This window comes from Aphanomyces invadans, assembly GCF_000520115.1.
Source record: "Aphanomyces invadans strain NJM9701 unplaced genomic scaffold supercont1.47, whole genome shotgun sequence".
Lineage (NCBI taxonomy): Eukaryota > Oomycota > Saprolegniomycetes > Saprolegniales > Verrucalvaceae > Aphanomyces > Aphanomyces invadans.
Genome location: NW_008580192.1, coordinates 259,150 through 271,786, shown reverse-complemented (window position 1 = coordinate 271,786; position 12,637 = coordinate 259,150). Strand labels below are relative to the sequence as shown.

The window sequence follows — 12,637 nt, the reverse complement described above, 5'->3', positions numbered from 1 at the left end:
GATGGCCCGCGCCACCCATTCGCTCGAGTGCGGTGCACGTGTGCAGTTCCTTATGGACAACTGGACGCCAAGGCCGACGAGTGTCCTAGTCTAATCTCGCAACGGCGGCCACGATGCCGCCAGCAACACGCTGCTTCCAACGGGACGAGTGTCTCGTACGAGGTTAGCTAGGAAAGCGCACGCGCTACATCGTCATGTGACGAACGAAACCAAGTGCACGGGTGTTGAGATGATGTTACGTCAAGAACGATTGTGCTTGTGCTGTCGGGAGGCGCGCGAGAAGGGCGGCGGCGTCGCCACGGAGCAAGAGAACGTGCGGAATGCGAATCGCACTCCACACGGCAGCATCGTCTTGCGCTCCAAACCCTTCGCCAAACGCGTGGTTGCTGCCGACGCTGCAATGGTGGTCGAATGTTCCACCGGTGCCGCTGTCGTCATCGCAAAGACCGTCGGCGTCCACAATCACCACGGCAAGGGCGCCGGCATTTTGAGCATGGAGCACCTTGTTGAAAAGCGGGAGCTTGCCACGACGGACGAGGGCGATGCGATCCCGCACATCATTCTCGAGCGGCCGGTCGGCCAGCACAGGGCTGGCCGCCACGATTTCTAGCACAACCGCTCGATCAGGACAGCTCCAGCGCCGTCCATCAAGTGGAGTTCCAGCATGAATCGACACGAGAAATGCACCGCCGTACCAGCGACGACAGAGTACGTCTTCGGGCTAAAGTGGCCAGGCCAGACGTGGGCAAACCACGACGACCAGATGAGGTTGTTCTTGGCATCGTAGCGCAGCGCCGCCGTCGCCAGCGACGGAGCGATCCGTTGGTATGGCTGGAAAAGCTGCTGCTTGTCCGAGAGAAGCATGACAGGACCGTCGGCGGCAGCACCAGCGCCGCGCACGAGATCTTCCACATGGAGTCGATGGTACACCCGGTGGAAATGCGGCGCGCCGACTCCGCGCACAACGTCTAGGATAAAACCGAGTAGGACCAACCCACAAACCAGACAATTGCTGGAAGCTGTGCAAACGATTCGTGGCAGTCCCTACCTTGGCGAGCTCGAGTCGCTGGAATTTGCAGCGGACGCGACCACATGCTAAAGGCCCCGATGCCCACGGCGTTGAGCGCGGCCACTTGAAATTGGTACGTCTCGCGCTGGCGGAGATTACACGCGGTCCCACTCACGTTCCGCGCGTCCGTCGTGAGCTCTCGCATCGTCACAACCACCGACTGCACCATGTCAAACTGGGAGGTGTCGTTGAATGGCTGCCAAACGACGGCCGCCGCAGTCGCATCGACGTCGACTTGATTTGTCGACTGCGCGGGATCGTATCGACCAGAGATCACGTAACCAACAATCTCGCTGCCGCCGTCGTCCGCGGGCGGCAGCCACGACAGCGACGCGCAATTACGAACGTCGTTGCTGTCGGCGGGATTTGCCACGGTCGGCTGGCCGCGCACAGCGGTCGGAACACTGATCGGGGCCGTTCGCATGCTCGACGATCGCTCACTGTGCAGGCCGATATCGTCGCCGACAAACAGTCGCAACGTAAACGTGTACGTTGTGTTGGGATCAAGGCCAGTGATCGTGCCTTGGATGGCTTTGCCGTCGAAGTCATCTCCAAAAGCTGTGGTCGGGAGCTCGCTGCGAACCAATTCGGACGAAGTCAAGTTGCGTTTGTGGACTGTAGCTGTCGAGTGGTCGAGCGGGCTCGGTGGCGCGGAGGTGGCGTCGGCCACCACCCACGACACTTCGTAGCCGTACGGGGTGATGTCGCCCTTTCGCGGTTGGTATGCATCTTGCCACGTCAACGTGAGCGAAGTGCGATGAACGTCCTTGGTGGCGTCCAAGAGAAGCGGTGGGCGCGTGACCTACTTGACGCGCATGAGGTCATGATGGAAGGAGGGTTTCGTACTGGAAGCGTGAGGCCCGTGATCAAGCTGTCCCACTTGCGATCGTCCTGCCAGATCTTGTACCGTTCGCGTCGAGACAGCGCTGCGTCGCCTTGGCTTTCCTTGGTGAGTTTCTGGGGCTTGGGCCACTGGCGGAACGATGGCCAGTTTGTGTGGGCGGGCGTGACTCGACGGATCATGGACGAGTCGAAAGTTGTGTCTTGAAAGGCCAAGAGCCAAGCACGCGCAGCCGGGTCGAGAAGCGCTTCTACGCGTAAGTGCTGCTTCATGCGGTTGAAATTTGACGCGTCTGTAAAGCAGAAGCGAACGGCGGTGCCTTGAAACACCGCGGCATACCCGTTTGGGACGAACACAACTCGCCCCTGCCCAAGCTGCAGCGCTGGAGTACTGGCAGTGGATGGCGAAGATGCTTCCTCTGTCATGCCAATGTGGTCGCGAGAAAGGGGTAGCGTATATTCGTTGAGAGATGGTGCGCGCGTGGATACAGACACAGACAGACCCGAGTTATCGACAGCCACCAGCGCCATGTTCAACCCGTAGCGGCAATGGGTCGCTGTTGCCGAGGTGAATTTCAGCAGGGTCGGGAGGGTAATGGCATGGGACGTGTTGATTCGCTGCATGTAGTCATTTGCGACGCACGCGGGCACGTGAAAGGATGCCAGGAGGTCTTGGCACGGCGGCGAATGGATGTTCAAGGTCGATGATTCCAGCATAATGTCGAAGCACGTGTTGAGAAGCGCGGGTGGAAAGGAAAGGATGTCTGATGCTTCCGCTGGATGAGCTTGCAACACGTGCTTTTGAAAAAAGCTTTGAAAGGTTGCGTCGGTCGACTCTGGGGCATCCGTTGCAGTGTGCGGCCAAATGCGAACTGATTTCGTCGACGCTGTCCATGCTGGGTCGTGGGTGTTGTTCCCTTGCTGGAGAATGACCTCCATGTACTGCATCCTGTCGCAGTGCGCGACAAAGGCGGGGTCTAGAGACGAATCGAGATGCGCGTGGCCTCGCGTGTACCCCTGCGCCTTGCACTTGGCCAAGGCTTCCTCCACAGATACGTTTTCGTCGATATCGGTGCCCAGAGATGCATCCACGCGGACGTCAGAGCTCCATGAAGTCGACACGGATGGACCCATATCCGCTCCATTTACTGCGAGGGACGTCCACATGAGGGATACCCACATCCACCTCGCGCATAGCATCCTTGCGACGATCTTTGGAATCTCCTCACGCCTTTTCGATGACGGGTGAATACATCGAGTTTGACAGTATCTCCACAAGATGATAATATATTTATATTTGAATATATTCACTTGTAAGCAAAACAGAAAATATTTGACGATTGACAGCGCCAACCACGCTCGCATGCCGCTGAGGCATTCACGGCCAAGGCGGCCATGATGCTTGCAGGCAAAGCTTGCATGATGCTCAATAGAGGTACTGGGGAAATAGATCGAAGCACACGTGCCCTCACACAGCGGCCTCTCCGAAATGTACACAGCTGGAGGTCGCAACCTTCAAAGCCGATCGCCATGGCCCAGTCAAATCGCGCATCAGACTCGTTTCGAGCATGGGAAAGCGATGAAAGGCTGCAGCGGCATCTTGGAGCTCCAAGCTGTGGTGTTTGGGGACGCGGCATCGATCGATGGATCACTCGATCCGCACTTCTCGATATGTGTGGGGGCAGGTTGGAAGAATGGAATTTGCCATCGAGTTCACCGATGTCCAGCAAGTTTCCTTCGAAAGGCTTTCGATCATGATTCAAGAGAACTACGAAGTGCGCATGTATAGAAGGGTGGCGTCGATCTCACTACTGGTTGAGCTTGATCAAGTCGTTCACTCCATTGACGGTGTCCATCGGGAGCAGCACTAAGCGCATGTCGCTGGCGCGCTGGTTGATGGTGCGAAGGACGTTCAAGTATTGAATGGCCGTGAGGTAGTCCACAGCGCGCACCCCCACTTCCGTGATGGCTATGGCACGAACATGTCAGTATAACTAACCTCGACGTTCGTGTCGGTACCTGCTCGGATGACTTCCATCGACTGCGCTTCCGCCTTCGACGAGAGCATCTTGGCTTCCGCTTCGCCCGTGGCACGCAACAGCATGGATGCGCGCTCCCCTTCCGCACGAAGCACCATGCGCGCCGCGTCACCGCGGGAGTTGACGATCATGCTTTCACGTTGGCCATCCGCCTGACCACAAGGTTCACAATATTGGTGCATGGGGAGAGGGGCGTTACCTCGAGCACTTCCGAGCGGCGCCAGCGCTCTGCTTTGATTTGCTGTTCCATGGCGAGTTTGATGTCGCGGGGCGGAATGATGTCAAAGATTTCGACGCGAGTGATCGTGACGCCCCATCGCTCGACATCGTGTTTCACCTACACGGCGCTGACGACTTGAGCAAGTCACTCTCAGATACACACCTTGCTCAGCAACTCGTAGTTGATTTCATCACGCGATGAGAACGTGTCATCCAACGTCATGGTGGCAATGATGTTGCGCAGCGTCGCTTGGGTGACCAACTCGACCGAATCAGGGATGTTTTGCGCCTTGTACACGGCCAAGCGGGGATCGACGATGCGAAAGTACACGAGCGCGTCAATGTCGATCATGACCGTGTCCTTGGTGATTACGTGCTGGCGGGAGAATTCAATCACGTGCTCGCGCATGTCAACTCTCTCGGTCGTTGCCGAGATGACAGGTGCGTCGCCGTCCGTGATCTTACGGCTGCGGTGGCGCCACGCAATTGGTCGCACCTTTTCGACGATCGGCACGATGATGTGGAGACCCGGCAACAGCGTCTGTTTGTACCGACCGAAGCGCTCGAGGATCATGACCTCTGCGTGGTTGACAATGCGGACACTCGTGACGAAGATGAACAACACTATACCCCATAGAACGATGAGGACCACAGCTACGGCGACAACGACGGAATCGGGGACGTCCGACGTGGCGATCGTGTTTGCCATGCTTGGTGTTGTTGTTTCGCCTTCGAGTCGGCGGATCGAAGAATGGGCGTCGTAGTCGCGCTGAACACGTTCGACCTTCGTGAATACTTCGATTTTTCAAACAAGTTACGGTAAACTTTACCGTATACTGTACGTAAAGTGTACGGTACAGTGCGTTGAATTGAGATCCCAGGCTCCAGGAACCCTGAATCGACACATCTTGACGTCTTGGACTCCGATCCTTGCGACTGTGCAAACCTGCTAGACCAAGGATCCACACGCCCGTCATCCAAAGGTGGGACGTCGTCGCATGCTTAGCACAAAGCATGAGGAGCATGCACGAGAGATGTCTCACTACGATCGGCACGAAAGCAGTCAACGCGTGAATTGTTGCGGACTCACGGCCCCCGATACCTTATACAAGGCATCAGCGCTGGAGTTTGCTTCACGGACGATAACGTATAGCGATTCAGGGTGTCGTCGACGCCTTGAGGCACATGGATGGCATTCTCCTCAACATGAAGCGGCGCCCTCGCCCGCCATCATCGTCGCCGTCGCATCCCCCACCACGGTGCAACGGGTCACCCTCGCAAACTACATGTTGAACATTATCAATATAATATTATAAAGGTTCCTTGGATCACCAACTTCTGCACTTCTTGCGACAACGCACGTTCTTCATCGTCACCGGCGGAGGAAGTCATGTGGTGCTTCAATCCTGGCAACGACGACGAAGCGCTTACGACTGCGGTACCGTCGTCGTCAAGACACACTTCCTTCCGTACGTTCTCTATCCTTTCAACAGTTTTGGCGTCATGCATCATCGACAACCGATCCCAGAGATAGACAATTTGATGCTGCCGACCGCGTCCAAGCACGTGCTGGGAGCATACGACACGCCACCGATATGGGTATCGGACGAATCCATTCCGTCGTGTGCAGCTTGTCATGACGACTTTGATCTATTCAATCGTAAGCACCATTGTCGAGGGTGTGGTGGAGGTGGGTAGGTGCAATTGCGCATCGTACGAACTCATTCAGCTGCTCTCTTTGAATTCAGTGTTCTGCGGGACATGCTCGAACCACGTCGGCAAAGTGCTCAAACTCGGGCTCACGACAGACGTTCGATTGTGTGGTCCCTGCGCGGCCTCCGCCGAGCGTGAAAACGAGTTTTACGGCAAGCACTTGCCGTTGATCGAGGCCGGTGCTGAGTTTGTGAAATACGGTACCTTTCTGCTCATAATTCTCCATCTTGTTCACGCATGAATCGTTGCGAAGGATTCCTCGTCGAACGCACGGTATTCGTGCGATGGGTGGATGGCACGCTGCAGTACCAGTCCATCAATGTGTCCACGACTGTCCTCTCTGGTGAGTTGCGCAGTGTCCGGCGGCCGCCTGACGATTCAATCAAGACAAACAACCGCCCCACCAACGTCATTGACATGCGTACCGTCGTCGACGTTAGGTGACGTCAAGGCCATTCCATTCGACGCCGTCTCAAGCGTTGTTCCTGTGGGATTGAATGGGCTGTACGTGACTACACCATCCCAGCAACATCGGTTGAACGCGCCGACTCCTACACGCCGGGATCAGTGGCTCGCGGCACTGCAATGCGCGCTGAATTTGCGACTAGTACGTCCATTGCGAGGTGCTGCGTATGTCCTAATTTATTGCGTGGATGATGCATGCATGCCTCGATGAGTCGCCTTGACATTGATTGATTTGTAGCACTATGAAAAAGAGCAGGAGGAAGCGGCGGCGGCCCAGGTAGCCCGCGAGCACCAAGAATTGACCCGTGTCATGATCGGGTATGGATGACTGCTACACGTGCGAGTGGTCCTCCAACCAGGTGAATTGTCCTGGTAGACTGGAATCAATTGAAGTTCGAAAGGTGCACATGCAGCAAACGCGGCTCGAGAAGAACCAGAGTCGTCGCGAGGCTTTGCGAGCCAAGTACGGTCTCGAAAACCTGCCATCGTCGTCGGAGGGTCCATAGCGCAACGCAAACGATTCGAATTCAAGTCATAACTTAATAGAACTGCATGCAACTGATCGTGTGGGTGGCGGAGAGCTGGTTGAGATGGTTCATGATTACCATCGTGACCAGGTGCGTACTGCTTCTGAATCCGAGCACAGATCCACGTGCTCCGCTTTGTCGTCGTTGGGCAGGCGAGTGTCCAAGTAAACATCCGCTTCTCTTCCATCACATACATGTCCAGCGGAAGCATCGGACTCATCGGCCCCAGTTCCGCAACGGTGCAGTCGGCTGTGCCAGCTGCTGAGGATTTTTGTGCAGTCATCCGGATAACTCAATGTAACGGATAAGTGTTAAACACGGATTCGTGGCTCAATACACACAAAATCCACTCATATCGCGTGTTTAACCCAAGTGGGATTTACCCACTCCTCTCGCTGCATTCGTTGTGAACGAACAACATGGACTAGGTAGGACTCACAACAACAACACGATATCTCTTGCCTTTGCGATGCCACGGGCACCGAGAGAGGAATGAAACCCAAGCCAGCCGGCACCGCACCACCACGCAAACCACGCGAGGGGCAAGCCCGGCACGTGTCAATGGACCGCGCCTTCACCAGATCGCCGAGCCGAGTGCCAACTGCATCGGGTTATGCAATGACACGCATCTTCCGTTGGGCACGTGCAGTTCTCTGAATCGTCCTAAGTCTTCAACGAAGCGTCTGAGCATTCGTGCAATGCGGCAAACGTGGCGAGGAAGGCTCGGCCGCCGCAGCCACCGTCGCATCGTCTACATGTGGACGACCGGTGGTATCCGGATGCCACCCCCGGCATTGGTATCCGGATGGCCAGGTGGTGGATGTTATTTGGCGAGTTTGCAAGTGTAGTGGCGAGAGGTGAATACGAAGAGACCATGAGCAACTGGCAGCCCGCTTCGGACGCGCTGAACGAGGTCGTGGCGCTGCTCCAGGCGAGCACAGTCCCCGACAATGCAGTCCAGCAGCAGTCGTACCAGCGCTTGAACCAGTACAGCGTCCAGCCCGAGTTCCACCTGTACCTGTTGCACGTGTTCGCACACCACCCCGAGATTGGGGTTCGCCAAGTCGCAGGCCTTTTGCTCAAGAAGAGCATTAAGAACATGTACCACAACTTGACCCCGGAGATGCAGACCCATGTTCGCACGAGCATCTTGTCGTTGCTGACGGACGCGCACCCGAAGATCCGCAGCACGGCCGGCCTGCTTCTCACGACCGTTGTCCAAGTGCTCGTGACGTTCGACCAGTGTCCTGAGATGCTCCCTGGACTTTTGCATTACCTCCAAGACGCGGCGAACGAAAACGGCGTCGAAGGTGCGTTCGGCGCGCTCACCAAGATCTGCGAAGACCACGCGGACAAGCTGAACGACCAGCGCCTCGCGTCGCGCCCGTTGGACACACTCATCCCCATCTTCCTGCAATATTTCAACCATCCCCGCCCCGATTTCCGTCGCGATGCGCTCAACTGCATGAACCAGCTGATTCTCATCATGCCGACCGCGCTTGACCTGAACATCGACTCGTTCTTGCAGGTTCGGCTGACTTTTCGTGGCTGCGACGGCGGGAACCGTCCATCTGACACTCCCTGTCCCTAGGGCATCTCGCACCTGACGCAAGACACGTCGAGCTCCGTGCGCAAGTTGGTGTGCCAGAGCATTGTGATCCTCCTCGAAGTGCGCATGCAAGTGCTCATGCCCCACTTCACCCCGATCGTCCAGTTTATCCTTCATGCGTCAAATGTCCGTAGCTTCCCTTCTCTGCTTGCATGCACTTCCATGACAAGTGGCTCGTTCTAGGATCCCGACGAGACGGTGGCGCTGGAAGCGTGCGAATTCTGGTCGTCGATTTGCGACTTGCCACCGGAGCTGTTTAACGACGTCAAGCCGCTGTTGACGCAGGTGCTTCCCCACCTGATCCCGCTCCTCTTGTCGCGCATGGTGTACTCGCAAGAAGACATTGCTCAATTTGAGCTGGAGGAAGTGGAGCAGAACGAAAACGTCCCCGACCGCCCCGAGGACATCAAGCCCATTTTCCACAAGACGAAACACGCCACTGCCGACGGCCACCATGACGACGATGACGACGATGACGACGATGACGAAGACGACACAGGGGACGACGATGTCGAGCAGTGGAACTTGCGCAAATCGGCGGCGGCTGGCCTCGACACCCTCAGCCACTCGTTTGGCGTGGAAATCCTCCCCATCCTGCTCCCGTTGCTGCAAGAACGCCTGGCCAACACGGGCCACTGGTCTGTCCGCGAGTCTGGAATTCTCGCGCTCGGTGCGATCGCTGAAGGTTGCATGGATGGCGTCGTGCCGCATCTGCCGACGCTCTTTCCGTACTTGTTGACGCTCATGCGCGACCCAGCGCCATACATTCGCAGCATCACGTGCTGGACACTCGGGCGATATGCGAACTGGGCCGTCTCGCTCAACGACCACGAACACGTACGACTTGATATTCGTCCGTCGACGGAATTCATCGGGGCGGACGTAGGTGCTCAAGCCTCTCATGACGGCCATGCTCGAACGAGTGCTGGACGGGAATAAGAAGGTGCAGACGGCCGCGTGCTCTGCCTTTTGTACACTGGAAGAAGAGGCGGCGGACGACTTGATCCCGTATTTGGCGCCCATTTTGCACAACTTGATGTTTGCATTTGGCCGGTACCAAGCGCGCAACTTGCTCATCTTGTACGACGCGATCGGAACACTGGCGGATTCGGTCGGCGAAGCGCTCAACTACCCCGACTTGATTGCGGTGTTCATGCCGCCGCTGATCGCCAAGTGGCATGCCGTGGCCGACGACAACGCGGAGCTGTTCCCGCTCTTGGAGTGCCTGACGTCGATTGCGTCTGCGTTGGGCCTCGGGTTCCAAGAGTATGCGCGGCCGGTGCTGGACCGATGCATTCGCCTCATCGAGAACGGATTGCTGTCGTCGGCGCTCGCGACCCAGCGCCCGCAAGACGTCGAGCCGACCGACCCCGAGTTTATCGTGTGTGCATTGGACTTGGTCTCGGGTATCGCGGAAGGCCTCGGCGCGAACATGGAAGGCTTGATTGCTCCCACGAATGTGCTGAACTTGGTCGTCGAATGCATTCGTTTTCCCATGGCGAACGTCCGCCAAAGCGCGTTGGCCGTCATGGGTGAGCTCGCCAAGAACTGCTTTGCCCTCGTTGGTCCCCACGTCAAGGATATCGTGCCGCACTTGCTCCGCAACATCGAACCGGAGTACCCCTCTGTGTGCAACAATGCGAGCTGGGCGCTCGGGGAGATCTCGGTCAAAGTTGGCGCCGACATTGGGTCGTACGCGCCGGATGCGATCGGTCGCTTTGTGTCGGTGCTAGGGTGCCAAGACCCGCGCCCGACGCGTAGTTTGCAAGAGAACTGTGCGATCACGATCGGCCGGTTGGCGTATGTTGCGCCGCAGGCTCTTGCGCCGCTCTTGCCGGTTTGTCCGTTTTTGTTGTGTGCGTTGCTCGTGACATGATCGATCGTTGCTGTAGCAATTTGCGAGCTACTGGTTCAAGACGCTTCGGGTGCTGCAAGATGGCGAAGATCGTGAAGTTGCGTTTACAGGGCTTGTCCAACTCGTCCAGTTGAACCCGTCGGGTATTGTGCAGGACTTTATGCAGCTCTGCGTTGCGTTTGCATCGCTCGAGGACCGCAAGAAGGACGCGTACCAGATCAGCGAAGGCTTGCACGACATGCTGCAGCAGATCGTGCACGGGTTCAAGCGCAGCTTGGGCGATCAGTGGCCAGCATATTACGACAGCTTCCCCGCGCCATTGCGAGACATCATGTCGGCGCGCTACCACGTTTAATGGGCGATCGAGAGAGACATGCGCGTACCATGGCCTCGCCCACCCCCACGGTCTCATCAGATTCGGATATAGGCAGCAGAGGCGTAGTTAGGTAGGTTATGATAGAGGTAGGTGTAGCAGTAGGAGCAGCAACAGGGGTGGTCGCCTCGATCGTGAAAAGCCGAGCAAGAGAAAGCGCGATAAACGACAGAAGTATATTCCTTTCAGTTCGCTTCATGCGCTTCGGTGCTCTGGTCGGTGCAGCAGCATGCCGCCTGCCCGTCCCCCAGGCAGTTGGACCATCCCACCAGGAATGGCAAGCAATTTGCCATCGAGGAGAGGTGGCAACGTGAATGGGCCGCCGGCGTTCGCGTGGGGCGTCATGTGGGGGATGCGGGACAGCTTTGGATGGGATGCCATGTCAAGTTGGGGTTGAGAGGTCGTCGAGAGGACCCCCAACCCGGGGTGGACCCCCTTGGTGGTCTTGCTCATCTTGGGGCTCTTTTTTGCTCTGGGCGGCTTCTTTCCCCCGGATTGAGTCGCCGCGGGGGGTGCTTTTGGGACCTTTCCCTTGGGGCGCCCGCGCTTGACGACGGTTGCATGAGTCGATTTCCCACCGGAGGAAGAGGCTACCATTCCAACGACCGCCGACGCAACGTACGTGGCTATTTCAACCGAGCACGGGCTGTCGAACGCGTCTTTGAACACTTCGAACAGCACGTGGTTGTCCTGTGCCTTGGCGATGCTGCAAATGAGCGCCATGTCTGGACAGGACACAACAACACGTCAGTGTATCTAGTCGTGGATAGGATGGACGTACTCGCTTCGTGCATGTCGGCGATCGGTGGAGGCGTCACGCCGGTTTCGATGGCGCTCAAGTCTCGCAGGAGAGCGTCGTACCGGTCCATGACATCGTACACGGTCTTTCCCGGAAGGTGCGTCGCAATCTTGGTCCAAGCATGCGGTGTGTGGATCCACTTGGCCAACGCCGCTTCAAACACTACATCTTCATCCGGTGTCCACGACGTGCTGCTGCTACCTTGCCCTTTGGACACAAGCAAGGTTTGAGTCAGGAGCGCGTGAAGGTATCGCTCGCCATGCTCCCGCGTGTCGCTTTCGTTGCGAGTTCGAACGTGGGACGCAATCGCCATCCACGGAGTCGAGCCGTCGGCACTTGATGTACCAAACAACTCCAACCCATCAAGGAACCGCAGGTGCTCGTCCGACGACCACCCACGCGTTGCAGTCTCATCCTGTGGTGGCGGTGGCTGCTGCGCGACGTCGTTGCTTATGGCGGTCGAAGCATCGTGCCGAAGGGGTCTGGGCTTCCACATGTCAAGATTTCTGCTCTGCTGCTGCTGTAAGATCGGCCTCGCTGGCTTTTCATTTTCGTGCATCAACCACGGTTCCGCTCCAGTTTTTTTTAATAACTAGACGTTTGTATGACATTGAATTGTATACTGTCGATCGTGACCTTTGGCAAGATCCACACCTTATCATGGGTCCCCCCATCATTTTCCAACACAAACTGGGTTGTCAAGCCCCCCCCCGTCTCTCGCCTTCGGATGCACATCAACCCACTGGGACAGCGCACGCAAGGAGACGAATAAAGCGTCGCTGCACTCAGCCGTGATCGTTGTGCGCCGACGCAAGAAGACAGACGATTCCTGTTAAATGTCCTGCGAGCGCTTGCACGTCGATCGACTTGCCAGCCCCGGCGCGCTTTGGCATCTGGCAATCACATCATCCAAGATCTCACCACGGTATTTGTCCGCTGGACCACTGGTCCACTGGCGCCCCTTGTCTAGTCAACACAAACTACGATGGGATGGTTCATACCATGCAAACGTCCCTTGCGTTATTAGAGTGAAGTTGCGCGAACGAAATCGTCGTGCTGCTGGAGTGCCGATGATAACGTTAAAAGTAATTTTCATTATATAATGAAAAATGGATTAATGGTTTATTAA

General features: G+C 56.8%; 6 protein-coding genes across 8 annotated transcripts; 3 read left to right on the top strand and 3 right to left on the bottom strand.

Annotated features, from left to right (window-relative positions):
• Positions 1 to 63: 63 nt before the first annotated feature.
• On the bottom strand, positions 64 to 3,160 carry H310_13130. Of its 2 annotated transcripts, XM_008880508.1 has the most exons (4): positions 1,916 to 3,160; positions 1,049 to 1,871; positions 696 to 968; positions 64 to 606 (listed from the first exon to the last, which is right to left on the bottom strand). In XM_008880508.1, exons 1-4 carry the CDS (start codon positions 3,107 to 3,109, stop codon positions 236 to 238), a joined length of 2,661 nt encoding a protein of 886 aa, XP_008878730.1. In that variant the 5' UTR covers positions 3,110 to 3,160; the 3' UTR covers positions 64 to 235. The 2 variants fall into 2 exon arrangements, with proteins under 2 accessions (XP_008878730.1, XP_008878729.1); XM_008880507.1 differs by having other exon boundaries at positions 64 to 968.
• Positions 3,161 to 3,717: 557 nt separating this feature from the next.
• On the bottom strand, positions 3,718 to 4,876 carry H310_13129 (hypothetical protein; the record flags this gene model as incomplete). The annotated part of the gene is made up of 4 exons (XM_008880506.1): positions 3,718 to 3,878; positions 3,929 to 4,100; positions 4,148 to 4,285; positions 4,331 to 4,876. The coding sequence occupies 4 exons, from the start codon at positions 4,874 to 4,876 to the stop codon at positions 3,718 to 3,720; spliced, it is 1,017 nt and encodes a 338-aa protein (XP_008878728.1).
• A 147-nt stretch (positions 4,877 to 5,023) lies between these two features.
• Positions 5,024 to 5,502, top strand: H310_13128 (hypothetical protein). Its single transcript, XM_008880505.1, has one exon. It carries the CDS (start codon positions 5,166 to 5,168, stop codon positions 5,481 to 5,483), a length of 318 nt encoding a protein of 105 aa, XP_008878727.1. The 5' UTR covers positions 5,024 to 5,165; the 3' UTR covers positions 5,484 to 5,502.
• H310_13127 lies at positions 5,497 to 7,130 on the top strand. 2 transcript variants are annotated; one of them, XM_008880504.1, is made up of 7 exons: positions 5,497 to 5,636; positions 5,696 to 5,857; positions 5,916 to 6,080; positions 6,134 to 6,223; positions 6,321 to 6,487; positions 6,584 to 6,663; positions 6,722 to 7,130. In XM_008880504.1, exons 1-7 carry the CDS (start codon positions 5,558 to 5,560, stop codon positions 6,849 to 6,851), a joined length of 873 nt encoding a protein of 290 aa, XP_008878726.1. In that variant the 5' UTR covers positions 5,497 to 5,557; the 3' UTR covers positions 6,852 to 7,130. The 2 variants fall into 2 exon arrangements, with proteins under 2 accessions (XP_008878726.1, XP_008878725.1); XM_008880503.1 differs by having other exon boundaries at positions 6,321 to 6,503.
• A 579-nt stretch (positions 7,131 to 7,709) lies between these two features.
• Positions 7,710 to 10,905, top strand: H310_13126 (hypothetical protein). Its single transcript, XM_008880502.1, has 5 exons — positions 7,710 to 8,400; positions 8,464 to 8,607; positions 8,665 to 9,318; positions 9,368 to 10,318; positions 10,374 to 10,905. The coding sequence occupies exons 1-5, from the start codon at positions 7,747 to 7,749 to the stop codon at positions 10,689 to 10,691; spliced, it is 2,721 nt and encodes a 906-aa protein (XP_008878724.1). The 5' UTR covers positions 7,710 to 7,746; the 3' UTR covers positions 10,692 to 10,905.
• H310_13125 (hypothetical protein) lies at positions 10,905 to 12,004 on the bottom strand (the record flags this gene model as incomplete). Its single annotated transcript, XM_008880501.1, has 2 exons — positions 10,905 to 11,434; positions 11,491 to 12,004. The coding sequence occupies 2 exons, from the start codon at positions 12,002 to 12,004 to the stop codon at positions 10,905 to 10,907; spliced, it is 1,044 nt and encodes a 347-aa protein (XP_008878723.1).
• Between the last annotated feature and the right edge of the window lie 633 nt (positions 12,005 to 12,637).